Source organism: Paramisgurnus dabryanus, chromosome 10 (genome assembly GCF_030506205.2).
Source record: "Paramisgurnus dabryanus chromosome 10, PD_genome_1.1, whole genome shotgun sequence".
Lineage (NCBI taxonomy): Eukaryota > Metazoa > Chordata > Actinopteri > Cypriniformes > Cobitidae > Paramisgurnus > Paramisgurnus dabryanus.
The window spans coordinates 17,530,449-17,555,854 of record NC_133346.1 but is presented as its reverse complement, the minus strand read 5'-3'; the positions used below and the strand labels follow the sequence as shown (position 1 = coordinate 17,555,854).

General features: G+C 39.2%; 1 protein-coding gene across 1 annotated transcript in view; it reads right to left on the bottom strand.

Moving 5' to 3' along the window:
* Positions 1 to 945: 945 nt before the first annotated feature.
* Positions 946 to 25,406, bottom strand: part of loxl2a (lysyl oxidase-like 2a) — a 33,955-nt gene continuing 9,494 nt past the window's right edge. Inside the window, exons 4-14 of the mRNA XM_065290507.2 lie at positions 18,496 to 18,704; positions 14,672 to 14,888; positions 13,683 to 13,866; positions 7,610 to 7,761; positions 7,337 to 7,504; positions 4,692 to 4,857; positions 3,236 to 3,476; positions 2,393 to 2,508; positions 1,972 to 2,108; positions 1,786 to 1,897; positions 946 to 1,693 (exon numbers count right to left, since the gene is read on the bottom strand). Coding sequence (XP_065146579.1) covers positions 1,629 to 1,693; positions 1,786 to 1,897; positions 1,972 to 2,108; positions 2,393 to 2,508; positions 3,236 to 3,476; positions 4,692 to 4,857; positions 7,337 to 7,504; positions 7,610 to 7,761; positions 13,683 to 13,866; positions 14,672 to 14,888; positions 18,496 to 18,704 — 1,767 coding nt within the window. The 3' untranslated portion in view covers positions 946 to 1,628. The remainder of the gene's footprint in view (positions 1,694 to 1,785; positions 1,898 to 1,971; positions 2,109 to 2,392; positions 2,509 to 3,235; positions 3,477 to 4,691; positions 4,858 to 7,336; positions 7,505 to 7,609; positions 7,762 to 13,682; positions 13,867 to 14,671; positions 14,889 to 18,495; positions 18,705 to 25,406) is intronic.

Genomic DNA, 25,406 nt, shown 5'->3' with positions numbered 1-25,406 from the left:
TGTCCAAACTCCTTGTAAAAGTGGATTTTGCGTAATATGTGCCCTTTAACGGTGCAATGTGGGACTTTAAGAAGGATCTTTTGACAGAAATGCAATATGATATACATAACTATATTATCAGTGGTGTAAAAAGACCTTACATAATGAACTGTATTGTTTTATTTTGATCTCCATACAGTACAGCGCGGGTCCCCTTACATGGAAGTTGGCGTCATGTTTCTACAGTAGCCCTAAAGGGACAAACTGTTCTACAGAGCGCATTTCGTCCCTACGTTGGCTGTGTCCAATTGCATTTCTAGTGAAAAATTTGTGTTGTATTTTTCAAATATGGGATTAGTTATCACAAAGGCGATCTATGTTTATATTTCAAACAGAATTCCATGACGCTGCCTATGAAGTGTGTCCGAATGCGTTGCTCGGAGCTGCCTTCATGCCACCGAAATCATTGCCTCATGCAGCGAGGCAACAAGTCAGCTGCCCAAAAGCTTTAGCCGTTGTCTTCGATATTGACATGTTTGTTCTGTGCCAGCCACTGTACTGTAGCTTCTCATTGAGGTTCAGGTTGATTGCAATTCACAATCTCACCACCAGATGCCGCTAAAACCATACTGTACCTTTATCTACAAGCAAGTGCAATTTTAGTATTGTTTTCTTTTGTGCTAAAAAATAGTTTAATATTTATATACTACATATAATAATTAAAAGTATAGTTCTTCAGTAGTACCTTAGTGCAGTTAAAAAAGTATGCTAAGTACCAATAATACTTAAAACTGATTTTTAGTGTATTGAAATAATGGCACTGTTTGAGTACGTAATTTTCTTAAGTTTATCTTAAATAAAGACTTCTTATATATAAAGTGCTAAAGACTAAAATATAAAATATTAAAAATACTTTTTTGTATATTAAGTACAAAATTAGTGCAATGATACTAAGCGTACCTCAAGTGTATTTTAGTGCACTTTATTTCACCTGGCACAGGTCATACATTTAGATATGAAAACTCATACATTGCTTACGCCATTCTTTTTATTACAGAAAACAATGCAATGGTTTCACAATGATTGTTGTTCTACTCAGCCATAAACACACGGTATATGTTAAAACCATTGAACTGGTCATATATACCCTCATAAAACGGAGGGAGCTTTTTTTTAAAGGCGCTTTACAAATACCCATCAAATTCTCACAGTTTCACATTGCATATGCATAACAAAATATCATAATCCCTGACTGAATGTAATAAATAATTTGACATGCTTGATGAATTAACCACTAAAGTGTCAGAGAGAGCTGTATCGAAATGTAGAAGTAACAGTATTGTTTATGCAACTTATAATATAGTAAAACACGTGAAAAATATCCCAGTTTGTGTTACCGTTACATAACCTATCTATCTATCGAAAAGCAACAGTACAGTACAATTGAATTTAAATACTTTTTGTTCAAAAGCTTGCAAGCTTGATATAAGAAGCTAAACGTCTACACATGGAGGTCGATCAACAGAGCAGAAGTCAGTGTCTGCCCTTGAAGTGCTGGAGTCTCTCTAGTGGTCAGTTTTATATGAATCACGAGTCATGATTGACAGTTTACAGCATCCTCCACTTGAGAGATTTTGGTTTTCCGGTCTCTATCTATGGTACAACTGGTTGCTCATTCCTGGATATTCAGCCATGTCTGAACTCCGTGAGCCACCTGGAGAAAAAGCGCATTAATGAAAATATGAGATGATTATAATACAATTATGATTTCAATTCAATTGTATTGTTTTATTATGTCAGACTCACCTATTTGGCAGTTATAAGTCCATATTCTGTGTCCATCATAGCGACAATTGCACTTCATAACATTGTTGGTGTAATCTGACTCTGCTACATCATAGTTAGGATTGATAACAACCTATAAAACACAGATTCAGTAAGAAATCAAGGTAAATTTGATATTTGATTTCAGTGGAGGGGTGTAAATTGTACCTGGAAGATGTAATCTCCTGGTTTCACATCTGTGATATCGACCCACTGACAGTCAATGTCGTGTCTGTAGGTGTCCCAGCAGCCGACTGTGATTCCCTGTTCACCAAAGTTGGCACAGAGATATCGTTTGTGAATACCTGCATAAAAAACAGTAATGGTTTATTGTGGGAAAAACTTTATATATCATTCAAACAATAGTTTCATTGTTGTTAAAGAATAAAGATAATGAGAAATTATCACGTAGTTTGCAACAAAAGTGTATTACTTTGGATATTTTTTTTGTAAATGCATAAAGGCAACGTTACAAATTAAAAGATGATATTGGAAAATGGTCAGATTTTAAATATGCTAATGTTGATTATCACTGATGCAGAATAACTTGAACTGTTTAGCAGAATGCAAAAGTCCCATGAGTTCTCACCCTCGTCACATTGTGTGTCCTCCAAACAAAAGCTGGCTTTGTGACCTTCTGCCACTTTGGTACCATTTAAACTGAGAAGATCATAGTGTGTGAAGACCTCCATACTGTGATAATGCCTGTACAAATAAACACCATAAACAAAGACATCACACACCTGTATTTCAGAATGAGCTCCCAGTTTCTCAGACAAGGCTTAAGCATAGTCCGAGTCTCAATTGAAAATCATTATTTGCACTAATAGATCTTAAAATAAGCCAGTGCCATTGATTTGTCTCAAGATACACACTAGTAACGTCTTAAGGCATGTTCATAAAAGATGCTTAAAAATTTTAATTTAAAGGCATACACCACCGTTTTTCAATATTTTACTGTGTCCTTACCTAAACTCTTACCTCATCTTTTTCAATGCGTGCACTTTTAATCTTTGTATAGCGCCTTGTGAATGTGTTAGCATTTAGTCTAGCCCCATCCATTCCTTAGGATCCAAACAGGGATGAATTTAGAAGCTACCAAACACTTCCATGTTTTCCCTATTTAAAGACTCTTACATGAGTAGTTATACAAGTATGGTGGCACAAAATAAAACTTTTGTTTGGAGCCATAGGAATGAATTGGGCTAGGCTAAATGCTAACACATTCAAGAAGCGCTGTACAAGGATTAAAAGTGCACCCATTGAAAAAAGATAGGTATGTATTCATTCATCTACGTTGAGGTAAAAACATAGTAAAATATTGAAAAACGGTGGTGTTTTCCTTTAACTAAAGCCTAGTCCTGGCTTAAGTTAATCCTTGTGGGTAAACCAGGCCATGCATAGTTTTGGATTGAATCTAATATATTCTTGCCTGTGACACTCGTGCCAGGTCCAGGCATGGTATCCCAGTTTGGGTCTGAAGTCGGATTGGCCGACGTTGTGGATCTGCGAGGAGAAGCGGAACAGGCGGCGGTACGCGCTGTGGTCGCCTTTCTTTGCCGTGCTGGAGAGACAGTTCTCCTCGAGGGCACACTCCAGAGCATACATGGGCCTGTCCTCCAGATAGGTGGTCTGCTCCACCAGCTGAGCGTTTAGCACCAGGTCAGGGGCCGCTGTGAATTATGCGTTCAGAGGTCAGAAAGAGCAAATTCCTCTATGCTTACTGAATCTAGGTTAATAGGTCAGTCGATCACCAGAACACACTAACTGGTGGGATGTTGACATTGTTAATTAAAGCTGTGATCAATCATGCTTCTGCTTGTATAGAGCATAAAAAGACCACCAGGATATATTATGCTTCGCTGGTTGGTGACCAAACCAGGTCTAACTAGCTTAACCACCCTTAAAGGGACACTCCACTTTTTTGAAATTAGTCTAATTTGCCGGGTCCCCTAGAGTTAAACATTTGATTTTTACCATTTTGGAATCCATTCAGCTGATCTCCAGGTCACTTTTAGCATAACTTAGCATAATATACTTCGATCTGGCTAGGAACTATACCTTATTCTGGCGTGATAATCAAAGACTTTGCTGCTGTACCATGGCTGCAGCAGGCGTAATGATATGACGCAGCACCTTAAAATAGTCCCCTTGGTAACTTTCAATAGCTGGGGACTATTTTCGGGCACTGTGTAATATCATTGCGCCTGCTGCAGCCATGTTACGGCAGCAAAGTCTTTGATTATCACGCCAGAATAAGAGTATAGTTCCTAGCCAGATCGACATAGAAAATCGCAACTTTCAATTTTCTGTCGGTCTTAGTACACAATGTAACAACAGAAGAGTCAAGTTTTAAATAGAAAAAATATTGAAACTTTGATTATTTTTTAGCGTGTGGCTAATGGTCTAATCAGATTCAATGGATTGTGCTAAGCTATGCTAAAAGTGGTAGCGCCAGACCCGGAGATCAGCTAAATGGATTCCAAAAACGGTAAAAATCAAATGTTTAACTCTAGGGGAGCTGGAAAATGAGCATATTTTCATATATTATAGTGTAGTGTCCCTTTAACCAAGATTTCATTAGACGTCACCCTACAATTACTTTCACGTCTTTAATAGCTTTTAAGTGTACAATTATATCATACAATGTATACCCATAGTTCAAATGGTAGATCATTAGCAATGCAAAGGCCAAGGGTTCGATCCCAGGGAAGCCATAAGTTTTTATTGATTAGGTGTATTGCTAGTATTGCACCTTGGATAAAATTGTCTACCAAATGCATATGAATGTAGCATAATAAAGACAAAGCAAAAATAACTTCTATTAGCATGCTGACTGATAACTGAGGGTCATGAATCTGCCAGATGCACAAATATAAATGTCTTACTCTCTGCGCATGAGACTCCAGCAGCGAAGCGTCCACCTCCTTTTGGGCATTCGACATGTCTCCCATGATGGAGACATTGAGTGAGACTCATCTCTGTGCCTGAACATCTCACTCCACTCATCACTACGTTATCAGCACTGCTATCTCCAGCCCAGTACCATGTCTCCTATACAAACACACAATTATTCACATTATTTGTATTTTTCAATGAAACCCAGATTCCCTAATACACTGTAGTTGGACTCTTTGCATGAGTTGTCTTGATATATCCTAAAATATATCAGTGCCACTGGTTTGTCTCAAGATGCACACCAGTTATGTTTTTTAAAAAGTATATATTTTTTTAAATTGTCTTAAAGGGATAGTTCGGCCAAAAATGATATTAAACCCATGATTTACTCACCCCCAAGCTGTCGGAGTTGCATATGTCCATTGTTTTTCAGACAAACACATTTTCAGATATTTTATAAAATGTTTTAGATCTTTCAGTTGATTAAATGTAATGTTACGGGGTCCACGACCTTCAATTCCAAAAAAAGTGCGTCCATCCTTCACAAATTAAATCCAAACGGCTCCAGGATGATAAACAAAGGTCTTCTGAGGGTAATCAGCACGGTGTTGTTGTAGAAATATCCATATTTAAAACTTTATTAACCTTCCGGTAGCGCCGCCATCTTAGACTCCTCTGTATTCAGGCGAGAGTATTAGCGTAGTGTATGCACTTTTCTTAGTGACGTATGACAAATTCGGAGGGCGGGGGCACAGAGCAGCAGCAGAGTAGCCTCCGTAGGCTGCGTAAGCTCTCATCCTGAATGCGGACGCGACTAAGATGGCGGCACTACCGGAAGGTATTTATTTTCGTTAATAAAGTTTTAAATATGGATATTTCTACAACAACACTGCGCGGATTACCCTCAGAAGACCTTTGTTTATCATCCTGGAGCCGTTTGGATTTAATTTGTGAAGGATGGACGCACTTTTTTGGACTTGAAGGTCGTGGACTATGGGTGGACCCCGTAACATTACATTTAATCAACTGAAAGATCTAAAACATTTTATAAAATATCCGAAAATGTGTTTGTCTGAAAAACGATGGACATATGCAACTCTGACAGCTTGGGTGTGAGTAAATCATGGGTTTAATATCATTTTTGGCCATACTATCCCTTTAATATAACTAAGGATTCATCCTATCTTAACTTAAACCCTGTTAAAATTTTGGCCACTACTGTACATGCAAACCCTGGGAGAAATGAAATACGTGGATGCAATTACACCTTCCTACCAAATGACGGCGCTGTATAAACATTTTTACTCGAGCTTGAACGTGACCTGGGCATCTGCTTTTGAGATCCTTTCTGATTAGAGTGTATAGATTCCCCTAATCGCACAAATGCTGTACTTCGTGGAAAGTTTATCTCAATGCGTATTACTGTACAAACATATGTTGATGATGAGTAATCATTCAGTTTTCCATGTGTTATGTCTTTGGCTTTGCGGAGCTGACTCATAGCCTCCCTCGCTCTTCTGAAAGATAAGCTTGCTGGACTCCCACCACTGGGTGAGTGGGCACATTGTGTCAAATTTTCCAGACGCGCACTCTCTCTCTCTTTTCCTTGCACCACCTCCGTTTTTCCTTTTTTCCACACATGGTGTCTGGAAAGACCCACCGGTCCAGACTGTCAGATAAATCTTGTTTAACGACCACCCTGACATCTGGAAGTTGTATCTTGCAGTTTTCGAGCTTTGGTGACGGTCTGAAAACGTGACCGAAGTTACCCAAACAAATTCACAAACATCCTCTGCTTCTCGATGGGTTGGTTACATAACTTAAATTCTCTCGCTCCTGATGGTTTCTGGGAACATATTTTATCATTAGACTAATAAACAAGTGACTTTACATTGAAGTGGTTTGTGAGGTCGATGCCATTTAGGTCCATAATCCCTTGACACGCGGCCATACGCCTCAATTAGAGCCAATCATAGTAATAACATTTAATCATAGCATTAGCCTGCAGAAGCATTTCCCGACGTTTATAATTTCCACTCATAAAAGCACCTATCAAACTAGTCCTTCCATAGGATTTTTAATGTATAAATAGTTTCAAGATGTGCATCTTTGTAAAATTGTCACCAGGCTGTCAATGATAATTTTTGAGCTATCAGCTAAAGCTGATGGGCGGCTCGATCTAACCTACACATTTAAATGTGATTCAAATGAAAATTATTTAATAAGACTATATGGAAATCCAGCCAGGCCATGGGTGGTTGAAATGGTGACGCCACACAAAGATATAAGATGGAAAAACAAATGAAGACTTTTGCTTAAAGGGATGATTCGTAGAAAAAATTTTATTCTGTCGTCATTTACTCACCCTCAATTTGCTTCAAACCTGTTTAAATGTGAGGCACCGTTCACTTCCATAGTATTATTCTTTCTACAGTATAGAAGTCAATGGTGCCCCAGATCTGCTTGGTTACAATTTTTTGTATTTAGCGGAACAAAGAAAATTTTACTAGGTTGAAACAATTTGTGGGTGAGTAAATGATGACAGAATTGTCATTTATCGGTGAACTATCCCTTTAAGATCAACATCTGTGCTTAGATACCTAATCTAAAAAGTTAACTCTTAAGGTAGATTTACCTGAAATGCGTGGCTGGCAAAGCCTAATCCCAGTTGTCTGCAGACCACCATCGCCTCTATGATACCCCAATTTTCACTGCACACAGTTCCCCACGCCGGGGAACCATTCTTCTCAGCTAGAACCTCCACACGCCCCTCATATGGGTTTCTTCCTCCGCTCAGACGAATCTGTTGTGGTGGAATCAAACCGTGTTTAGCATAGACATAGTTTTCATCTATGATGCATCTTACTGATACGTCAATTTAATTTTTTTTAATTTTCAAAGTTCTCACCCTGTTCTGGAAACCCATGGCAGGAATATTGCAGCGTACACCAGCATCTTCCTCATGGCTGCAGCCCAGCGCATCATTATTGAAATAGCAGTCAGTGAGTGACTTCTCGAATCCAGAGCACTCCACTTCGTTCATATGGACCGGACCCATGCCTAATAAAACACACACATTCCTGGTCAATGATGTTTTGCTCAATTCCACAATGATGAGAATTTATAGATCGTCCCTTACTGGTTTAACTACAACTTATTACCCAGATACCAACAGACTCTGGGCTGGATTCATACCAGATCCACACCAGAGCCACAGACTTAAGCTTATCTGGTGTGGATCCACAGTCTATTGATATCTCGGTAGTAACTTCTGTATGGTGGTATAAGCAGTTTTGATAATAAATCTTTCATTTTTCTTTCCGCCATAAGCAACTCGGAGCCCAAAGGATATTTAAGAGTGAATTCTCAATAAAAATCAACCAGCTGTCATATTTGAAACATTAGTCATTTGCATATCAAAATCAGTAGGATTTGCCAAAAAGATCTTTGCAGATGACAGGAACTGGGTCTCCCTTCAGGATGTGTGTTGTATCTTGGGAGAGCTGAAGAGTGTTTGTATTTGTTTAGTCTGTACAAAAAGCAAAGAGTCATGGTGATGTTCCATCCCTGTCTGTTATTGACAAGAGTATTGAGCACATGAGAAAATAAGGACTTAAAGTCCTGGAAAAAGCCTTGGGAAGTGAATGGGAAGAACAACTTGTAAAATGAATCCAAGCAGTTTTGGAACTGCTCTGAAGTTTTTATACTCATAGCTGAGCATAACAGTGAAGTTGAAGATTGATTATGCCAGTTTGCACTCAAACAGGCAATAAATCATCAAAATATCCCTTGTGGAGCAATGCAATATGATTCCTATGATATTTGGTACCATAACTTCTTGTTGTTAGATAGCCACTGCATTGCATAGACATAGACACACCGATCACCTGACTGACAGACACACATAGATAGACAGATAGATGGATGGATGGATGGATGGATGGATGGATGGATGGATGGAGAGATAGAGAGATAGATAGAGGGATAGGTAGAGGGATAGATAGATAGAGGGATAGATAGATAGATGGATGGATGGATGGATGGATAGATAGAGAGATAGAGAGATAGAGAGATAGGTAGAGGGATGGATAGATAGATGGATGGATAGATAGATGGATGGATAGATAGATGGATAGATGGAAAGATGGATAGATAGATAGAGGGATAGATAGATAGATAGATAGATAGATAGATAGAGGGATGGATGGATGGATGGATGGATGGATAGATGGATGGATAGATGGATGGATAGATGGAGGGATAGATGGAGGGATAGATGGAGGGATAGATGGAGGGATAGATACAGGGATGGATGGATGGAGGGATGGATGGATGGAGGGATAGATAGATAGAGGGATAGATGGATGAATGGATGGATAGAGGGATGGATGGATGGATGGATAGAGGGATGGATGGATGGATGGATGGATGGATAGATAGACAGACAGACAGACAGATTGAAAGACAGACGGATAGATAGAGAGACAGACAGACCAACAGAGATAGATAGATTCATTGCAGCGAGCGCTCAGCGTGCCTCCATCCTCCCTCTCTCGTTGTGTGCAGCGCCAACAGCGCGCGCCTCCGCCCCCCTCACCTCTCTTTGCTACGCGCCTGCGCCTCTCTCACATAACAGTGAAAAGTATTTAACTCCGTGTTCCTCCGTGTTCTTTCTCTTTTTCGAGTAAACGTCAACAGTCACGGATGTTACGGCTCATCAAGTTCTTTGTGAGAGTAACTTAACAAAAGGTTAGCAGTAGTGTTTCCCACACATACCCATTCTGATGTGAGTCTGTGTCCGAGCTCTCTCCCGACCGCGGCATGCCCATGCACGTGTTCTGTAGTAACAGCAACCGTTTATTCTCTCATATTTCTGAATTTGCAACAAATTGTTTGCGCTATACGCGATATACAATAAAACTACCACTCGTATTTCAAATAAAAAAGCGCTCATAACACAACAACACTGATGAGAAGAGCAACATCAGTACACCCTCAATGTAAATGTATGATGATTTTTTCAGACAATGTCGCGTTTTTAGCAGCAGTTAAAGAAAGAGCTGATTGGATTCAACAAAGAGTTACTGAGTCGTGGGTCGTTACTGGGTCCTGTTTAGTCACTATTTTTATAGACAACAGAATAGAAACTATGTAAAAATAGCATTCAGTTGTGTTAAAATGCAATATAATGTGACGGATCAAAGAGTAAAACATGACACAATGACGTCACATATATGCTAATCAGTGTGTGACGTCATCACCGCCACAGTATCTCAAAATCCTGTGGGAAACACTGTAGATGGACGGATGGATGGATCGACAGATTTAGAAAGATAGACAGACAAATAAAGAAAGTTAAACAGATAGATAGACAGACGGACAGACAGACAGACAGACATAGACAAATATACAGGCAGATAGATGGATGGATGGACAGACGGACAAATAGATAGACAGAGATTGATAGACTGACGGACGGACAGACAGACAGAGATATAGACAGATATAGAGGCAGATGGATGGATGGATCAATGGACAGACAGATAGATAGACAGAGGTTGATTAAAGGATGGACAGACAGACAGACAGAGACAGATAGATGGATGGATGGATGGATGGACGGACAGACAGACAGATAGACAGATGAAAAAGATAGATGGATGGACGGACGGACGGATGGACAGATAGACAGATGAAAAAGATAGATGGACGGACGGACGGACGGACAGATAGATAGACAGATGAAAAAGATAGATGGATAGATGGATGGATGGACGGACGGACGGACAGACAGACAGATAAAAAAATTAGATAGATAGATAGATAGATAGACAGACAGACAGACAGACAGATAAAAAAGATGGATGGATGGACGGACGGACGGACAGATAGATACAGTAGATAGATAGATGGATGGACGGACGGACAGACAGACAGATAGATAGAAAGACAGACAGAGAGAGAGAGAGAGAGAGAGAGAGAGAGACAGACAGACAGAGAAATAGACAGACAGACAGAGAAATAGACACATAGACAAACAGATAAGGCAGATATATAGAAAGATAGATAGACTGATATAAAAAGATAGATGGATGGATGGATGGATGGACGGACAGACAGACAGACAGATAGATAGACAGAGACTGTTAGACGGACGGACAGATAGACAGACAGACAGATAGATAGAAAGACAGACAGACAGAGAGAGAGAGAGACAGACAGACAGACATACAGAGAAATAGACATATAGACAAACAGATAAGGCAGATATATAGAAAGATAGACAGACAGAGATATAGACATATAGACAAGGCAGATATATAGATATAGAAAGATAGATAGATGGACAGACAGACAGACGCACCATTCACGCAATGTAAACAAACAATGGCGGCGCGGAATCCTAGTTTTCCTCATCTACTATGTACTTCCTGATCAGCAAACAAACAAAAACAAAATAATACTTTAATGGCATTGATAAACCTGTGATGGCTTTCTGTGACGGGAAAGAAACGTAAGCCATCAACATCTAATAATTTTCGCAAGAGACGGGTGCTTGTTTGTCCGGGCCGACAGCATCAAGTTTCTGTCATGATAACACATTGACCCCAGGGGATCTTATGAAAATCTTTCCATAATTTTACTCAAAGTCAATGAAAATTGAGCAGGACCAAAACATTTTACAGCTGATCGCTGTGAAAAACGTTAAGCCATGACGTCAAGTATAACCGCAGCAATGACAGTGTTCTTCTTAATATGACAAAGTAAGTGTTTTGATTAATGACATTAATGTTTATATTTTTAATTAGTGTGTACAACTAGTCAACTAAATGAATATAACATGGCAAAGATGAATGCACATTTATATAGGCTATTGATTCAATAGATTTATAGCATTTTGAATAAAAACGATTTATTGCATTTTGTGGAAAAAATTATCAGTTTTTATAATAAATCTTTGAAAATCAAGTTATGGATTTGAATTTTTTATGTTTTTATAACCTAAAGATGCTATGTGAAAGTTTGTAACAGAAAATAGGGGTTTTCATCTTGTCACTTTCTTGGTATAGAAAACACGTTTTTACCAAAATTTGTCAAAATGGATTTATTGCGTTTTGGAACCAAACTCTTCATATATATATATATATATATATATATATATATATATATATATATATATATTAGAAAATAGACAGATAGAAAGGCAGTACAAGAGATAGACAGACAGACAGAAAGGCAGTACGAAATTGAGTATGTATGGATATTCATGGCATCTCACGATAAATCCACTAAATTTTGAACATTTATTATAAGAACCTGTCCAAACTTTAGAAAATTTGTTATTTAAGGTGGTAGGGTTGGGCTGGTGGGCAGGGCCAAGGGCGTGTCAATCAAAGAGGCGGGGCGTATGCGTCATGATGAAGCTTAAAATATTTTAATAAAATTAATAAATAAAATATTTATTTTTAAAACACTCAAATAAAACTTAATTTTGAAGAAACTATGACAAAAATGAACACATAATAGATTATTAATGAATTTAAATGTTTTTAACATTTAACATGGGAATAGCTGTGTGATGAAGTGAAACTAAAGGGTTAATAAACACAAACTAAACCAGATGTTGTAGAACGTCTGGCAAACGATGATAGATAGCGCAAAAATTGTAAAAACTGATTATTTCCCACTATTAATTACATTATCTTAAAGGAGTGTAACTACTGTAGCATGTAAATAATGTACATAAATAACGTGGGCAGAGCGCTCAACAATTATATCTAATCAACAGGCACGTGAAACCTAGCTAGCAGTTGCTCAAACAACAAAATCACAAGCTAACTTACTTTAACTCTTTCACCGCCATTGACGAGATATCTCGTCAATTAAGAGAAAACGTTCCCCGCCAATGACGAGATTTTCTGTCTTTCCGCAATTCCGCAACTTTTTAAACCCGGAAGTATTGCCCTATGGCAAGTGGCTGCATGTCCGTGTCTGTTTTAAAGATCGCTCTGAATGGGATCTCTATGAAAAGTCAGTCACAAAAATGGAATTATCTCTGCTTTTTGCTCAAAATGTGGTGTTTTTGCAGAAACCTACCCATATTCAAAAGCTGATTACAAAAGAACCACTGATGAAACTGTTTTTTTTTGTTTGAAAGCAGAGGGTCTGTTCTTTCATTTGGTATATTGTATGTTTATATATTTAAAGAAGAACATTTTCTGGAAGGCATTAAACTTTGGTGAAAATCATGAAAAACGCTGGCGCTGGCTGGCAACTTTTTTAAAAAAACGCTGGCGGTGAAAGAGTTAAATTAGTTAGAACTATAGACTAATACAATAACAGGCTTAAATAAACCCAAAGCATAAGTCCACTTACAGTTCTCACGGACACGTGTTATCAACTGGCTATCCTCCAGACAATGACGGACCACGTCTTTCTCATTTCGGCTGTGTGGCGCGCGTCCCCGCATGCGGTGTGATGCGCGTATACGCGCTATTCTCTGAGATGCACTTGACGGCCTTTTGTGCAGCGATTTTTTTTTTTTTTGGGTAGAGCTAGTTAAGGCGGTAGGGTTTCCAAGCTTAGGCGGGCTGCCTTAACTGAAATATTCTGCGGGAAACCCTGCTGTTGTTCAGCTCTTTGCTCACGTCTACAGTTGGAGAACAGATGTTTCAGGACACTGAAGACCAGGAATGCTCTTATGCATCTGATCAAAGATATTTTTAAAGGCTGTGATCCATGACCATCTGGTGAATGCCAGAGACAAAGGCTGCTGCTGGTGCTGTCATTTTATTTCAAGTGTTTAGAAAAGAAAAACATGCATGATTAATGTACATGTTTTGTAAATGATTTGCAATAACAATACACCCTGGCAATGGGTGTACCATTATAGAATTTAGAGTTCTGCAGTTATAAACCAATACAGTCATTGTTTTAACATAACTTCATTTTTGATGTAACGTGTGGAGAAGCACACTGACCTTGTCCTAACTTCGCTCCAGTAAAAGCCTCTTTGGCGCTGCCATATCCCAGCTCTCGACACACAACAGTGGCGGCCTTCAGGTTCCAGTTATCATCACACACCGTCCCCCAGACTCCATTCTTCAGTACCTCCACTCTCCCCTCACCGGTGTTCGCACCTCCTCGCAAACGCACCAAGGGTTCCTGGGATATCAGACGTAAGGGAAATAAATCCGTTGAATCAAATTACATGACAATAACAGCAACATTGTATAATGAATGTAAAGTAAGAAAAGTTTAGTACAAAAAGTAACCTGCAGTTTTATCTTTTAAACAGAGATGGCGATATAGAGTCTATAAAATGACTGATTGCAGCTTTAAACAACACTGACAATGGCCGTTTAAGGTGATCACAGATAAATGCAGAGGGTGCCAGGTCTCATCCTCAACAAATACATGTACAGCAAGCCGGAAAAAATCCTTAATCACTCTTGTGTTTGTTCAGTCTGGTCGTCTGCTTATGGATCTGTTTAAGGTAATTGGCATTGACTGACTGTTGTTCCATTGCCTGTATAAACACGCTCACATCAGCGCTCTGCAATTGTGTTCAACATTATGTAATCTCTCTTTCATCCCAATAGGAAATGTGTGATTTATTGTACTACATGACTTTGCATGTGCTTTTTCCAGGCTGAATGAGTGTAATGATTCCAAGGAAAAAAGGATGAATTCTTTCCTGAAATCAACATATGATTTTCACACCCTCATTGAAATACAAAATGGAAAGTGAATTGCAACAACAAAAACACTAGCTAGGTGACACTATTACTAATCGGAAAGCATGCGACTGAAGACATCAAAAACGTTTTTCCTTCGTGATGTAATTGTAGATTCCTAGCCGAGGTATTTTTATTGCGCTGTCACTTTAAATAGCCTTTGAGCAGCGTTAGTAACCAAGGCCAATTAAATCATGAGGCTGATGTCATTTGTTTAGATGCATGCGACTAACCGCCGGTCTGTAGGCCTTTCGGAAACCAACAGAGGACGAGGGGGCAAAAGCTCTTCCAGGCACACAGCTCACTACCACAGGTAGACCACGTCCACAGGTGTCATTTCTCTTTGGCCCCAGGGGTTTGCCCAACTTACAGCTCGACAGTTGGGCTTCATTTCCTGTACAGTTCACAGAAAAACCCCAGTAGTTTTTTTTCCTCCGCATGGAAATGGATCTGAAACGCAACAAAGAGACGCTTCAGTTTTGCTATAAAATAATTATAACACACATGTCATTTCAAATTATTAATAAAGCTATACATTGGTGTTAATAATGCATTCTGCACCTTATAGAATCTGTTTTTGCATCTCTAACAACATAATACTGAATATTATAGGGATTGGACATCGCCTGTGGCAGCTACGCTACATTAACAGTAAGCCTGAAAAAACTCCTCTCATATGTTACTGTATGTACAGAGCCCAGAGAAAGTCCTAGGTCAGCAATGGTCACTAACCATCTTGATTCAAACAATCTGTGCACCCAGCAGGTTTCTTCAGATCAGCAGACCAGATAATAAGTCCAGCATGTCCAACTTGAAACTCTTTGTGCTTTATACCTCAACAAAAAGCGTGCAAAACTTCTGTCCTGTCTTCCGAGCTGATTAAACGAATATTCTGCATTCAAAGATTAAAGGAAAAGTTCAACTGAAACCTTTTTTTGCTTTGGTAGAATATTTTTTTTTAGCTTAAACCGTGGTGAAATTTTCTATATTGTTCTATTGAGTACAGAATTGTCACCTGCATCTCCAATGGCCTGAGGTTGAGTAAATTAACTTTATTAACACTTTCCCTGCCATTGACAAGTTAACTCGTCAATTAAGAGAAAAAGAGAAACTGTTCTTTCATTTGATATATTGTATATTTACATATTCAAAGAAGAACATTTTCTGGAAGGCATTAAACTTTTGCGAAAAATTATAAAAAATGCTGCCACTGGCTGGCAACTTTTTGAAAAAATTAAAACGCTTGTGGGGAAAGAGTTAATAAGCAAACTTTTAGTTTTGCATGAACTATTGTTTTACAGGTCCACTAAATGATTTTTAGCAGCATCTAGGGGTGAAACTGAAGGGGGTCGCACACCAGACACGCAGCTCAAATCGAACGCATTGTTTTCTATGAGTATATGCACACTGGCGCCAACCGGTGGCGCCTGTCCGCGTTGTCCAGCTATGACTCAGAAAGTTGCTCAAATCCCTGTCGCGCCACAGAGCGCCACTCACATAGTTTAACATTAAATAACATCATATTTGTCCCAAATCGTTAGTGATTAACATTGGCTGCTAACGTATATTTTGCATTTTGAAGTAGACGCTATTTGATTTGAAGCTTGCGCTATTTAATGTGCACTTTCGGTGTACGATACCTCAGAGTTGTTCTAGACGCGACGCGACGCTTCTCGTCCGGTGTACGACCCCCTTGAATTGCAACCAATGCCCCAGTGACACCTTTTGTGCTTATTATGGATGTATAGATGGTTTCATCGGACGCACATGCAATGACACGATATGCGTCTGATGGCCGAACTTTACTTCGGGTTTCAGTTTTTTTATGGTCTGACTAGTTACTAAACTGAACTCGTGAACAAATACCTCGTTGAAAATAACAAATGTTTTGGTTTCCTATGTAATCTATGTGTTGTTTGCTGTGCTGAGTTTACTGGAAGTTACGTGTTGACCATGAAAGCCGCTTGTTTATGTTGTTACTGCTGAAACCGTCTATTGTAAGTGAAACAGGTTACTGTTTGCACAATTTTTTACTGTTTTGTAGTTTTTACAAACTGAGAATCTTAGTCAAAATTCTTGTTAATTGCTGTTAACTGCCACACTGTAAAAAAATCTACATATATATTTATGTTACTTTAGCTTAACAAATTAAGTTAAACAATTTCAACTTGTTCAACTTTTCACCAGTCAAAATTTTAAATAGTAAAACTGACTTGCAAAACCAAGTTATTTTTACTTTATGCTGCATTTTTATTTTTTTTGTTACAGATGTTCCTGGAAATCATTACATATTTTGCAGATTCCTTGCTTGTTTTACAGTTTTGGTAAATGCTATAAACTAACAGAGAAACCTTTCAATACGGCAGCTAAAAGAAGCACTTCACCGGTCAAACCTGCCAATGGACAACCACACCTCATGTGTTTGAGGGTGGGCAAAAAAAGAAACCATTTCATTTTAAGGGTGTGATTAAACAAGCTGTCGGAGGAAAGGGGAAGAGAAAACAAGTGTATATTGAAATGTTTGTGCCTCGGGATGTTTCTAAAAGAAAAGGCCCAGAGATTTAACCACCCCCCCTTGTTTCAGCAAACACACATACCTCACCTTAGTTTAAATATCATTCTTTCTTTAGTACGTGGCTTGATGTATAAATAAATGCATAAATAGGAAAACACAGAAAAATGAGATAAACATTTTAAATTTATTTTCAGGAATGTTCAGTTTCTATAAATATGTGACCCTGTCTGTGAAAGCCACACTGTAAAAAATACTTTGCTGCCTTAAAATGTTTTGTTGAATCAACTCGGATTAATAAGTCATTTCAACTTACTATTATTTATCTTGACTAGAGATGAGTTGTTATAACTACAGGTGAGTTGTTATAACTTATAAAATATAGTTAAGAAAAGTAAACTTAATTTTATAAGTTGTGACAACTCATCTCTGTTGACATGACTTGTAAATCTGAGTTGATTTAACAAAAAATTTTAAGGCAGCAAAGTATTTTTTTACAGTGCAGGCTAAAGTCTCATAATCTAATTAGTTCCGATTTCAATATTTAAGTCAATATTAAAGTTATCAAGGTTATATTTTACATAATTTTCTTGCACTCTCAGAAATACATTTACAAAACTGTACCTTTTCTGTCACTGGGGCTGTAGCCTTTCAAAAAGTACAGCTTTGCACCAAAGGATTTCATTTTAGTACCTCAGAAGTACATGCTGGGACCAAAGAGAGGTTATTAGTACCTCAAAAATACATATTAGTATCTCAAAGGTACATATTGGTACTAAATGTTTACATATCTGTACCTAATGGTCCATACAATTCCCTTTTTAAAGGGTGCTGCCCCACTGACAGCTAGGGTACATATTTGGACTTTTTCTAACAATGTTGGTCCTTAAGGTACGGTAATCTACCCGAAATTGTATTCTGTTTTGTATTCCTGTAAAGGTACCAAACGGAAACTAAGGGTACAGCCCCAGTGACAGAAAATGTTCAGTTTTGTACCTTTATTTCTGACAGTGTAGTATGTAGCATGATTTTATGTAGAAAACAGTAAATCACAAAAAATTACTTTTGCTAGGTTTTTATAGACTGGGTCACATACATGAACATGATATGGCTTTTAATTTAGTGGGTTAATATTGCATATTTGTATAAGTTTTTTACAATAGGAAAACTTTTATGTAAATAATTTATCCTAGGAAAACTTTACAGTGTCCCTAACAGGGAAAACACAATGTTCTCTTCTGAATGGAAAGCAGCCAAGAAGTATGTTGGGAAACATTCTGGCAATCTGGACATGATTCACTAGAAAAGGGAGTTCACATGCATCTGAGGACAACTGCTAAACTCATGAAACAATCACTTCCATGGTTTAATACTTTAGTATGTTTTCTTCAACTATATTTTTTTCCTAATAGGAAAAAAGTTCATGCATGGCTCATGGTCCCTCTTTTCCTACAAAGCAGAACAATGCATGCAGCAGATTTGATCTGAAATTATTTTTGTGATTCCGTGCTGGAGTTCACTATGAGAAAAGGGACTTTTCCTTACTTGTAGATTTTGTTGCTGTATTTCTTCTCTCCGGGGAATCCGTACATCCCACAGACAACTCGGCTGTTCATTGGTGTCCACTGTTCATCACAGATCTGCCTCCACTTTCCTCGTTCCTTCACCTCCACGTACCCCTCCGTGACGGGGATCCGCTTAAGGTGGGACGATATGGGTCGCATACGGATTTCTTCTACCCTTTCTTCAATGGTCTGTGGTGAAAGCAAAAGAGTGCTTAATGAACTTCCAGAATTCCCACAATGCATCAGTGTGAAGATTAATAGTTTACTTGGGAACTTTGGGAAAGTTTTAGTCATTTTAATAAGATTTATCTGGCTGTCTTCCACCCCTCCAGGGTGGAATTTGAGGGACATATTGAGGAGCCAGACCCACAACTGAGAATGTTGACCAGATATGATGTAAAAAACTGGGTCAATATAGGAATTTGACCAGCAAATGTTGTCACTTTAGTTGAAATGCATCATTATAAATGCTCTCAATACATTGCAGTGGTTGACTTAGATTCTGTTGTGTATTTAACCTCAGTGAACTTGAATTAAAATAGCACATGAATCAGTCATCCATTTCATTCACACTCTTTAGACCACAGAACATAGCGTAAAAAGGATATGAGACGTTAAATTCGTAAAATTGAAAAAGTATTTTTGTTAGCTGAAGAAAAATATCACTCACATGGACCCATAATGTAAGGGCTTTCTGTTATGATATCAACTAAAAGGAATGTTTCAGATGTGTAGTATTAATATCGCTGTTCTGTCTAGGAGGAGGTTATTGGACAAAGATTTAAAGATTTAAATGATCATGGTAACCATAATACAGGAAAGTGGGGAGACAAGGTCTTTCATATCTAATTTAACTCATGTGGTAATGTTTAATATGGATAGTGTGTGTGTGTGTGTGTGTGTGTGTGTGTGTGTGTGTGTGTGTGTGTGTGTGTGTGTGTGTGTGTGTGTGAGAGAGAGAGAGAGAAATAGAGGTTGGCCGGCAAAGCGGAGCTAAAGGAATGTCGAGGCCTCAAAGACCATGAAACAACGCAATGCTCTAGACGCACAGTGAGCAAGATCTGATTTTAATGTAAATATTACTATATAAAGTCCAGACTAATGGGTTGGGTTTGGTTGAAGTGGGCACTCAGTTCAGACACATCACTGTTTGCTTTACTTCTGAAATGCTGTAGGAAACCAAAGAGCTGAGTGTTGATGTTGAGAGGCGTGAGTAGGGTTCATCCTGCAAGCTACGAGGAAGAGCGCACGTATGTTCCCTTACAGCGTGACCTCCGCCTAAAGTCCAGACCAAACACCTTTCATTATATATTTTTACACCCAAGACATCCTGTTTGATCGCGCTCAGGTTTTTCCCACATAAGTCTTTCAACAGGTTGATCTGCTGTGACAAGTGAAATACAATGCATCTTATATAAACAAGCTGTGCTGATGGAAAATCCAGGTGGAAAAATGTAATTAATATTTATATGAACAGAGTTGTGTTTACATCAATAAAATAAATCACTAAAACTATAATGTGATAAACAAATAATGGTTATGGGGTGTCTAAAAAATAAATTAAGAGTCATTAACACATAAATACGAGACCAAGACCAGAATTTGTTGAGACCAAAAACAAGACCAAGACCAAAGTGTGTTAAGACTAACACAAGAAAGACCAGAGTGTGTTGAGGCCAAAACAAGAACAAAGTGTGTGGAGACTAAGACAAGACCAAGAACAGAGTGTGTTGAGATCAAGATAAGACCAAGACCAGAGTGTGTCAGGGGCAAGACAAGAGCAAGACTTAGAGGGGCTGAGATCAAGACAAGATCAAAGTGTATTAAGACTAACACAAGACCAAAACCAGAGTGTGTTGAGGCCCAAACAAGATCAAAGTGTGTGGAGACTTAGACAAGACCAAAATCCAGAGTGTGTTAAGACCAAAACAAGGCCAAGACCAGAGTGTGTCAGGGGCAAGACAAGAGCAAGACAAGATCAAGACCAAAGTGTGTTGAGACCAAAACAAGACGAAGACTAAAGTGTGTTCAGACTAAAACAAGACCCATAACAAAGTGTGTTGAGACTAAGATTAAATCAAGACTTTGAGGGGTTAAGACCAAAAACAAGACCAAGACCAAAGTGTGTTAAGACTAACACAAGAAAGACCAGAGTGTGTTGAGGCCAAAACAAGAACAAAGTGTGTGGAGACTAAGACAAGACCAAGAACAGAGTGTGTTGAGATCAAGATAAGACCAAGACCAGAGTGTGTCAGGGGCAAGACAAGAGCAAGTCTTAAGGGCGATTTATAGTCGTGCGTAGGTCCTACGCCGTAGTTCTGCGTAGCCTGACGCGCACCTCACAAAATTTCTAACAGCGCGTCGGCTCTACGCGGACCGCAAGCTCTGTGATTGGTCCACCAGAACCCCTCCCGTCAGGTAAAAAAAATGCGTCATAGGTATTTCCGTTTGAGACGGTGAAAACAAAGATGAGCCAAGTTGAGGAGTGATTTAACTCAAACTGCAACATAAGTCGCTGTTTATTTACTTCCATCTTTGCTGGTCTCCTCAAATTATACACAACAAGTTGCTATTTCTTCTTCGTTTGTGGGTTAACTTGCTTAGCTTCTTCTTCTGTGACAACTTCTACTGCTACTGTGGTTACACGCGTGATTACTGCCAACCAGCGGTTTCGCGTGTGTTTGCACGTCGACGCGGACGGCGACGCACAAGTATAAATGAAAACCGACGTGGAACCTACGCCGTCGCTGCTACGCCGTAGGACCTACGCACAACTATAAATCGCCCTTTAGAGGGGCTGAGATCAAGACAAGATCAAGACCAAACTGTGTTAAGACTAACACAAGACCAAGACCAGAATTTGTTGAGACCAAAACAAGATCAAGACCAAAGTGTGTTAAGACTAACACAAGACCAGAGTGTGTTGAGCCCAAAACAAGATCAAAGTGTGTGGAGACTAAGACAAGACCAAGATCCAGAGTGTGTTAATACCAAAACAAGGCCAAGACCAGAGTGTGTCAGGGGCAAGACAAGAGCAAGACTTAGAGGGGCTGAGATTAAGACAAGATCAAGACATAAGTGTGTTAAGACTAACACAAGACCAGAGTGTGTTGAGGCCAAAACAAGACCAAAGTGTGTAAAAACTAAGACAAGACCAAGGCCTGAGTGTGTTCAGACTAAAACAAGACCCATAACATAGTGTGTTGAGACTAAGACAAGACCAGAGTGTGTTGAGACCAAGACGATAGTTTGTTGAGACTAAAACAAGACCCATAACAAAGTGTGTTGAGACTAAGACAAGACCCAGATCCAGAGTGTGTTAAGACCAAAACAAGGCCAAGACCAGAGTGTGTTGAGACCAAGACCAGAGTATCTTGAAACCAAGACATGACGAAGACCAGAAAGTGTTGAGACCAAAACAAGACCAAAGTGTATTGAGACTAAAAAAAATACAGAGACCAGAGTGTGTTGAAGCCAAGACATGACCAAGACCAGAGTGTTTGGAGACCAAACCCAGAGTGTGTTGAGACCAAGACAAGACCAAGGTAAAGCAAAACCAAGACAAGACTGAGACATTGAGAAATAATCTAACATACAAAAACCAACAAACTGTGAAGTTTGAAGAATGTCTGGTCCAAGACGTGACATGCGTTGATCATCAATAATGGATTACTGAAAGATGTCATCTGACCGACAAGATGACAATTTAAGAAGATCAGACCTCAAGTCCAAGGTTTTGTTTTGGGGGAATTTCTTTGTTAATCCAAAACAAAACTGCCTCTTTTGAAACTGAATTTACTGCCCCTGGCTTTATATGCACCATGGTCCACCATTGCTGTATTAAACTAACCTGGGAAGTTATTAACCAGCTTTAAATAAACTCAATGTGTATTACTGTACACATGCTTTAGAAATGAGATTCCACAGTAAGGTCTTTGAGACTCTTACTGTATATGTCATCTTGTCAGCTCATATACATTCATGTATCCAAAACATAAGCACAAGTGGGTTACAGTCATTCATATAAGTGAGAAACCATGTGCATATATGACTGCATTTAAGAGCAGACGGTCAATGTGTGAGCAATGGAAACAGTAGCAGCAGGACTGCATTGGATGGGGGTGGAAAGGGAAGCAAGACCTTCATGATCCAGACGTTCCTCACTTGCTGACGTGCCAGCTGGGACAAAACCACCTTCATTAGACGTTCACAGAATCCAGATATGAAAATATTTACATGCCGCTAGTGTTGCTCAGCAGGGCTTCGAGATGTGGATGAGAGAGAGGCGATGGCATCTGGTGCAGACGTGCGGTGGAAATCAAGTGAGCGTTTCTGCCCTCTTATTCACTTCCTTTCCACGTGTTTAACATCGATCCTCCACGTGCTTGTCCTGTAGACTTTGCGTGAAGACGTCTGATGATTGTACAAGTTTGTGGTTTTGGGGAAATCTGAGAGGAGGGTCTTCCTTCACATTCACAAGCCCCAGACATATGCACACACACATGCACTGAATCATTCACAGCCACCAGAATAAGAAGGAAGCTTCTACATTTTAGTTGTCACACCAACACGCTCAAACACAACCACAAAATCACACCAACACTCCAAAGCCAGGATGTCTACAGATGTCTACGAGGAATGCTATTTGAAGACAGTCTCTTGTCTTCAGGGTCATCGTTGTGTCGGACAACACTTACACTGAGAATGAGATTAAGTGAAACGCAACTATTGTGAACTCTTACACATTAGTGAAGGGTCACAAGGGTCTCCGTGAAAGAGTCAGATCCATGGAAATGCTCTAGGTTTGAGAATCTTTGAGAATGTTAACTATTGGTCCAAACAAGTCTTGGAATTAAAAGGATAGTTCAGTGAAAAATTAAAATTATCACAGGATTTACTCATCTTCAAGCCATTCAAGATGCAGATGACTATCATCTTTCAGATGAACACAATCTGAGTTATATTAGAAAATTTCCTGGCTCTTCCAAGCTTAATAATGGTAGTAAATGATGCTAGCGATGACGAAACATCTTAATGCGTGGATATAATTCAATATTAACGCATATGCAAGGGTCTGTGTACAGTACGCAAATTTCGTAATCAGAATAGTACGAACTAGGATGCGCAGGTCGTCTCATAACCCGCGGGCCCCCCAGGTAAACTGCGTGTCGGGTAAAGAAATTGTCACTTAGGCAGGTCATTTAAAACAAACTTTAAAAAAACACAGGAATGTTGCGTGCAATTCCCTATAGCCTATATAAAATATTTGGGAATATACATTTTCATATTTAATTAGGTTCTTTGATACGGTTACAATACGTAGGCCAATGGCGTAGTGGGCAGTGCTCTGACATATAGTGCAGACGCACTTTCGGGGACCCGAGTTCGAATCCTGGCACAAGGTAATTTGCCGATCCCGTATCCCTCTCTCCACCATATACTTTCCTGTCCTATCCTACTATCTATCTAATAAAGGCAAAAACGCCCCCCCCCCCAAAAAAAAGATTGTACTGCTAAATCTAATGTTCGGGACAGGTTCTCAGAAATATGACCATGCTGGTTTCCAGTGGCGGCCGGTGCGAAGTTCGTCACAAAATGTATGTAGCCCATCATTGTGTGGTTCGTAATTTCAAAATATGTGTTCTGCGCGTCAAGTAATCCTACGTGCACTTGTCTAGTCAAAATAAGTGCCTGCTGCAGACGCGTCTAAAGGGTTTATGATAAAAGAGACGCTCGTGTTTGCCAGATACTCGCATAATCTCATGCATAAACATGTTTACTGTTAAGAGAGTGTCTTGCGTGAATTTTGTGAACGTGAGCATCTCTTATCATTAACGGTTTTGACACGTGTGCAGCAGGTACTTATTTTGACAAAACACGTGATGCACATAGGATCACATGTCGCAACAAACACATATTTTGAAAACACAAGCAACACACATGACACTCCTAACACATATTTTGAATTTGCACCCACGAGCCACCACTGCTGGTTTCTATGGTTCATAAGCGTATGTTGTTGCCAGTGTACAATGTTTCCAAGCACTTTAAGGCTGAAATAAAGCCTGTCTACATTTACATTACAATGTATATTATGTCTATTTAATATTCGCGGGTGCGGGCGAGTTGTAAAAATAGATAAACTGGTGCCGGGTGGCCAAATAGTTTCATAAAAGTGGGACCTGTGCTTCACCAGTACGCCCTTACTCCAGATTTTTTTAACCACGCATACTTTGTATATGCAGGTTGCACGCGCATTTTATTTTCTTGCTGTATTTGGTTAATCCACAAGGTGGCAACCGTGTCCTGAGGGGCCTTGATTCACAAGGTGGTCTACATCGACATCAACAATGGAGGCAATATATGAGAAATGGTGCGAAGAGGTCAAGAAGTGCCCGGATTTATACAACTGCACCATAAAAGAGTACAAAGATGTTGTTTACATAAGTTTTCACCCCTTTAAGGCCTGCTTACAGACCCCTGTAGTCCAGAAGTAGTATTGCATGTGTTCAACGCCTATTTCAACGTTCTTAGCGCTATAAATGTTATTTCTCAATAATACTGTCCAGTTTAGCTTTCAAAACATCATAGTTTCACACCTGACCTCTTCATCTTTACTTCCTGGTTTGCGGATTTTAAATCTGACAGCATTCATTGTCTAGAAATCACTAAGTATATCCAGTTTCCCACTTTTGTGGAACTAGAATGTGAAGGAAATCCAAAACCTTTTACCCTTGAGGAAAATCGTGAACTTTGACCTGTTCCGGCTACATTTACAACAAAGACCTGCTAGCTGTGCATTCTGTCCAGACAACCGGTCGAGACCTGGCACTGAATTGTTGATTTAAGAGCGTGCTTTTAGGCGATGGTGACTAGACATTCTAATCCATC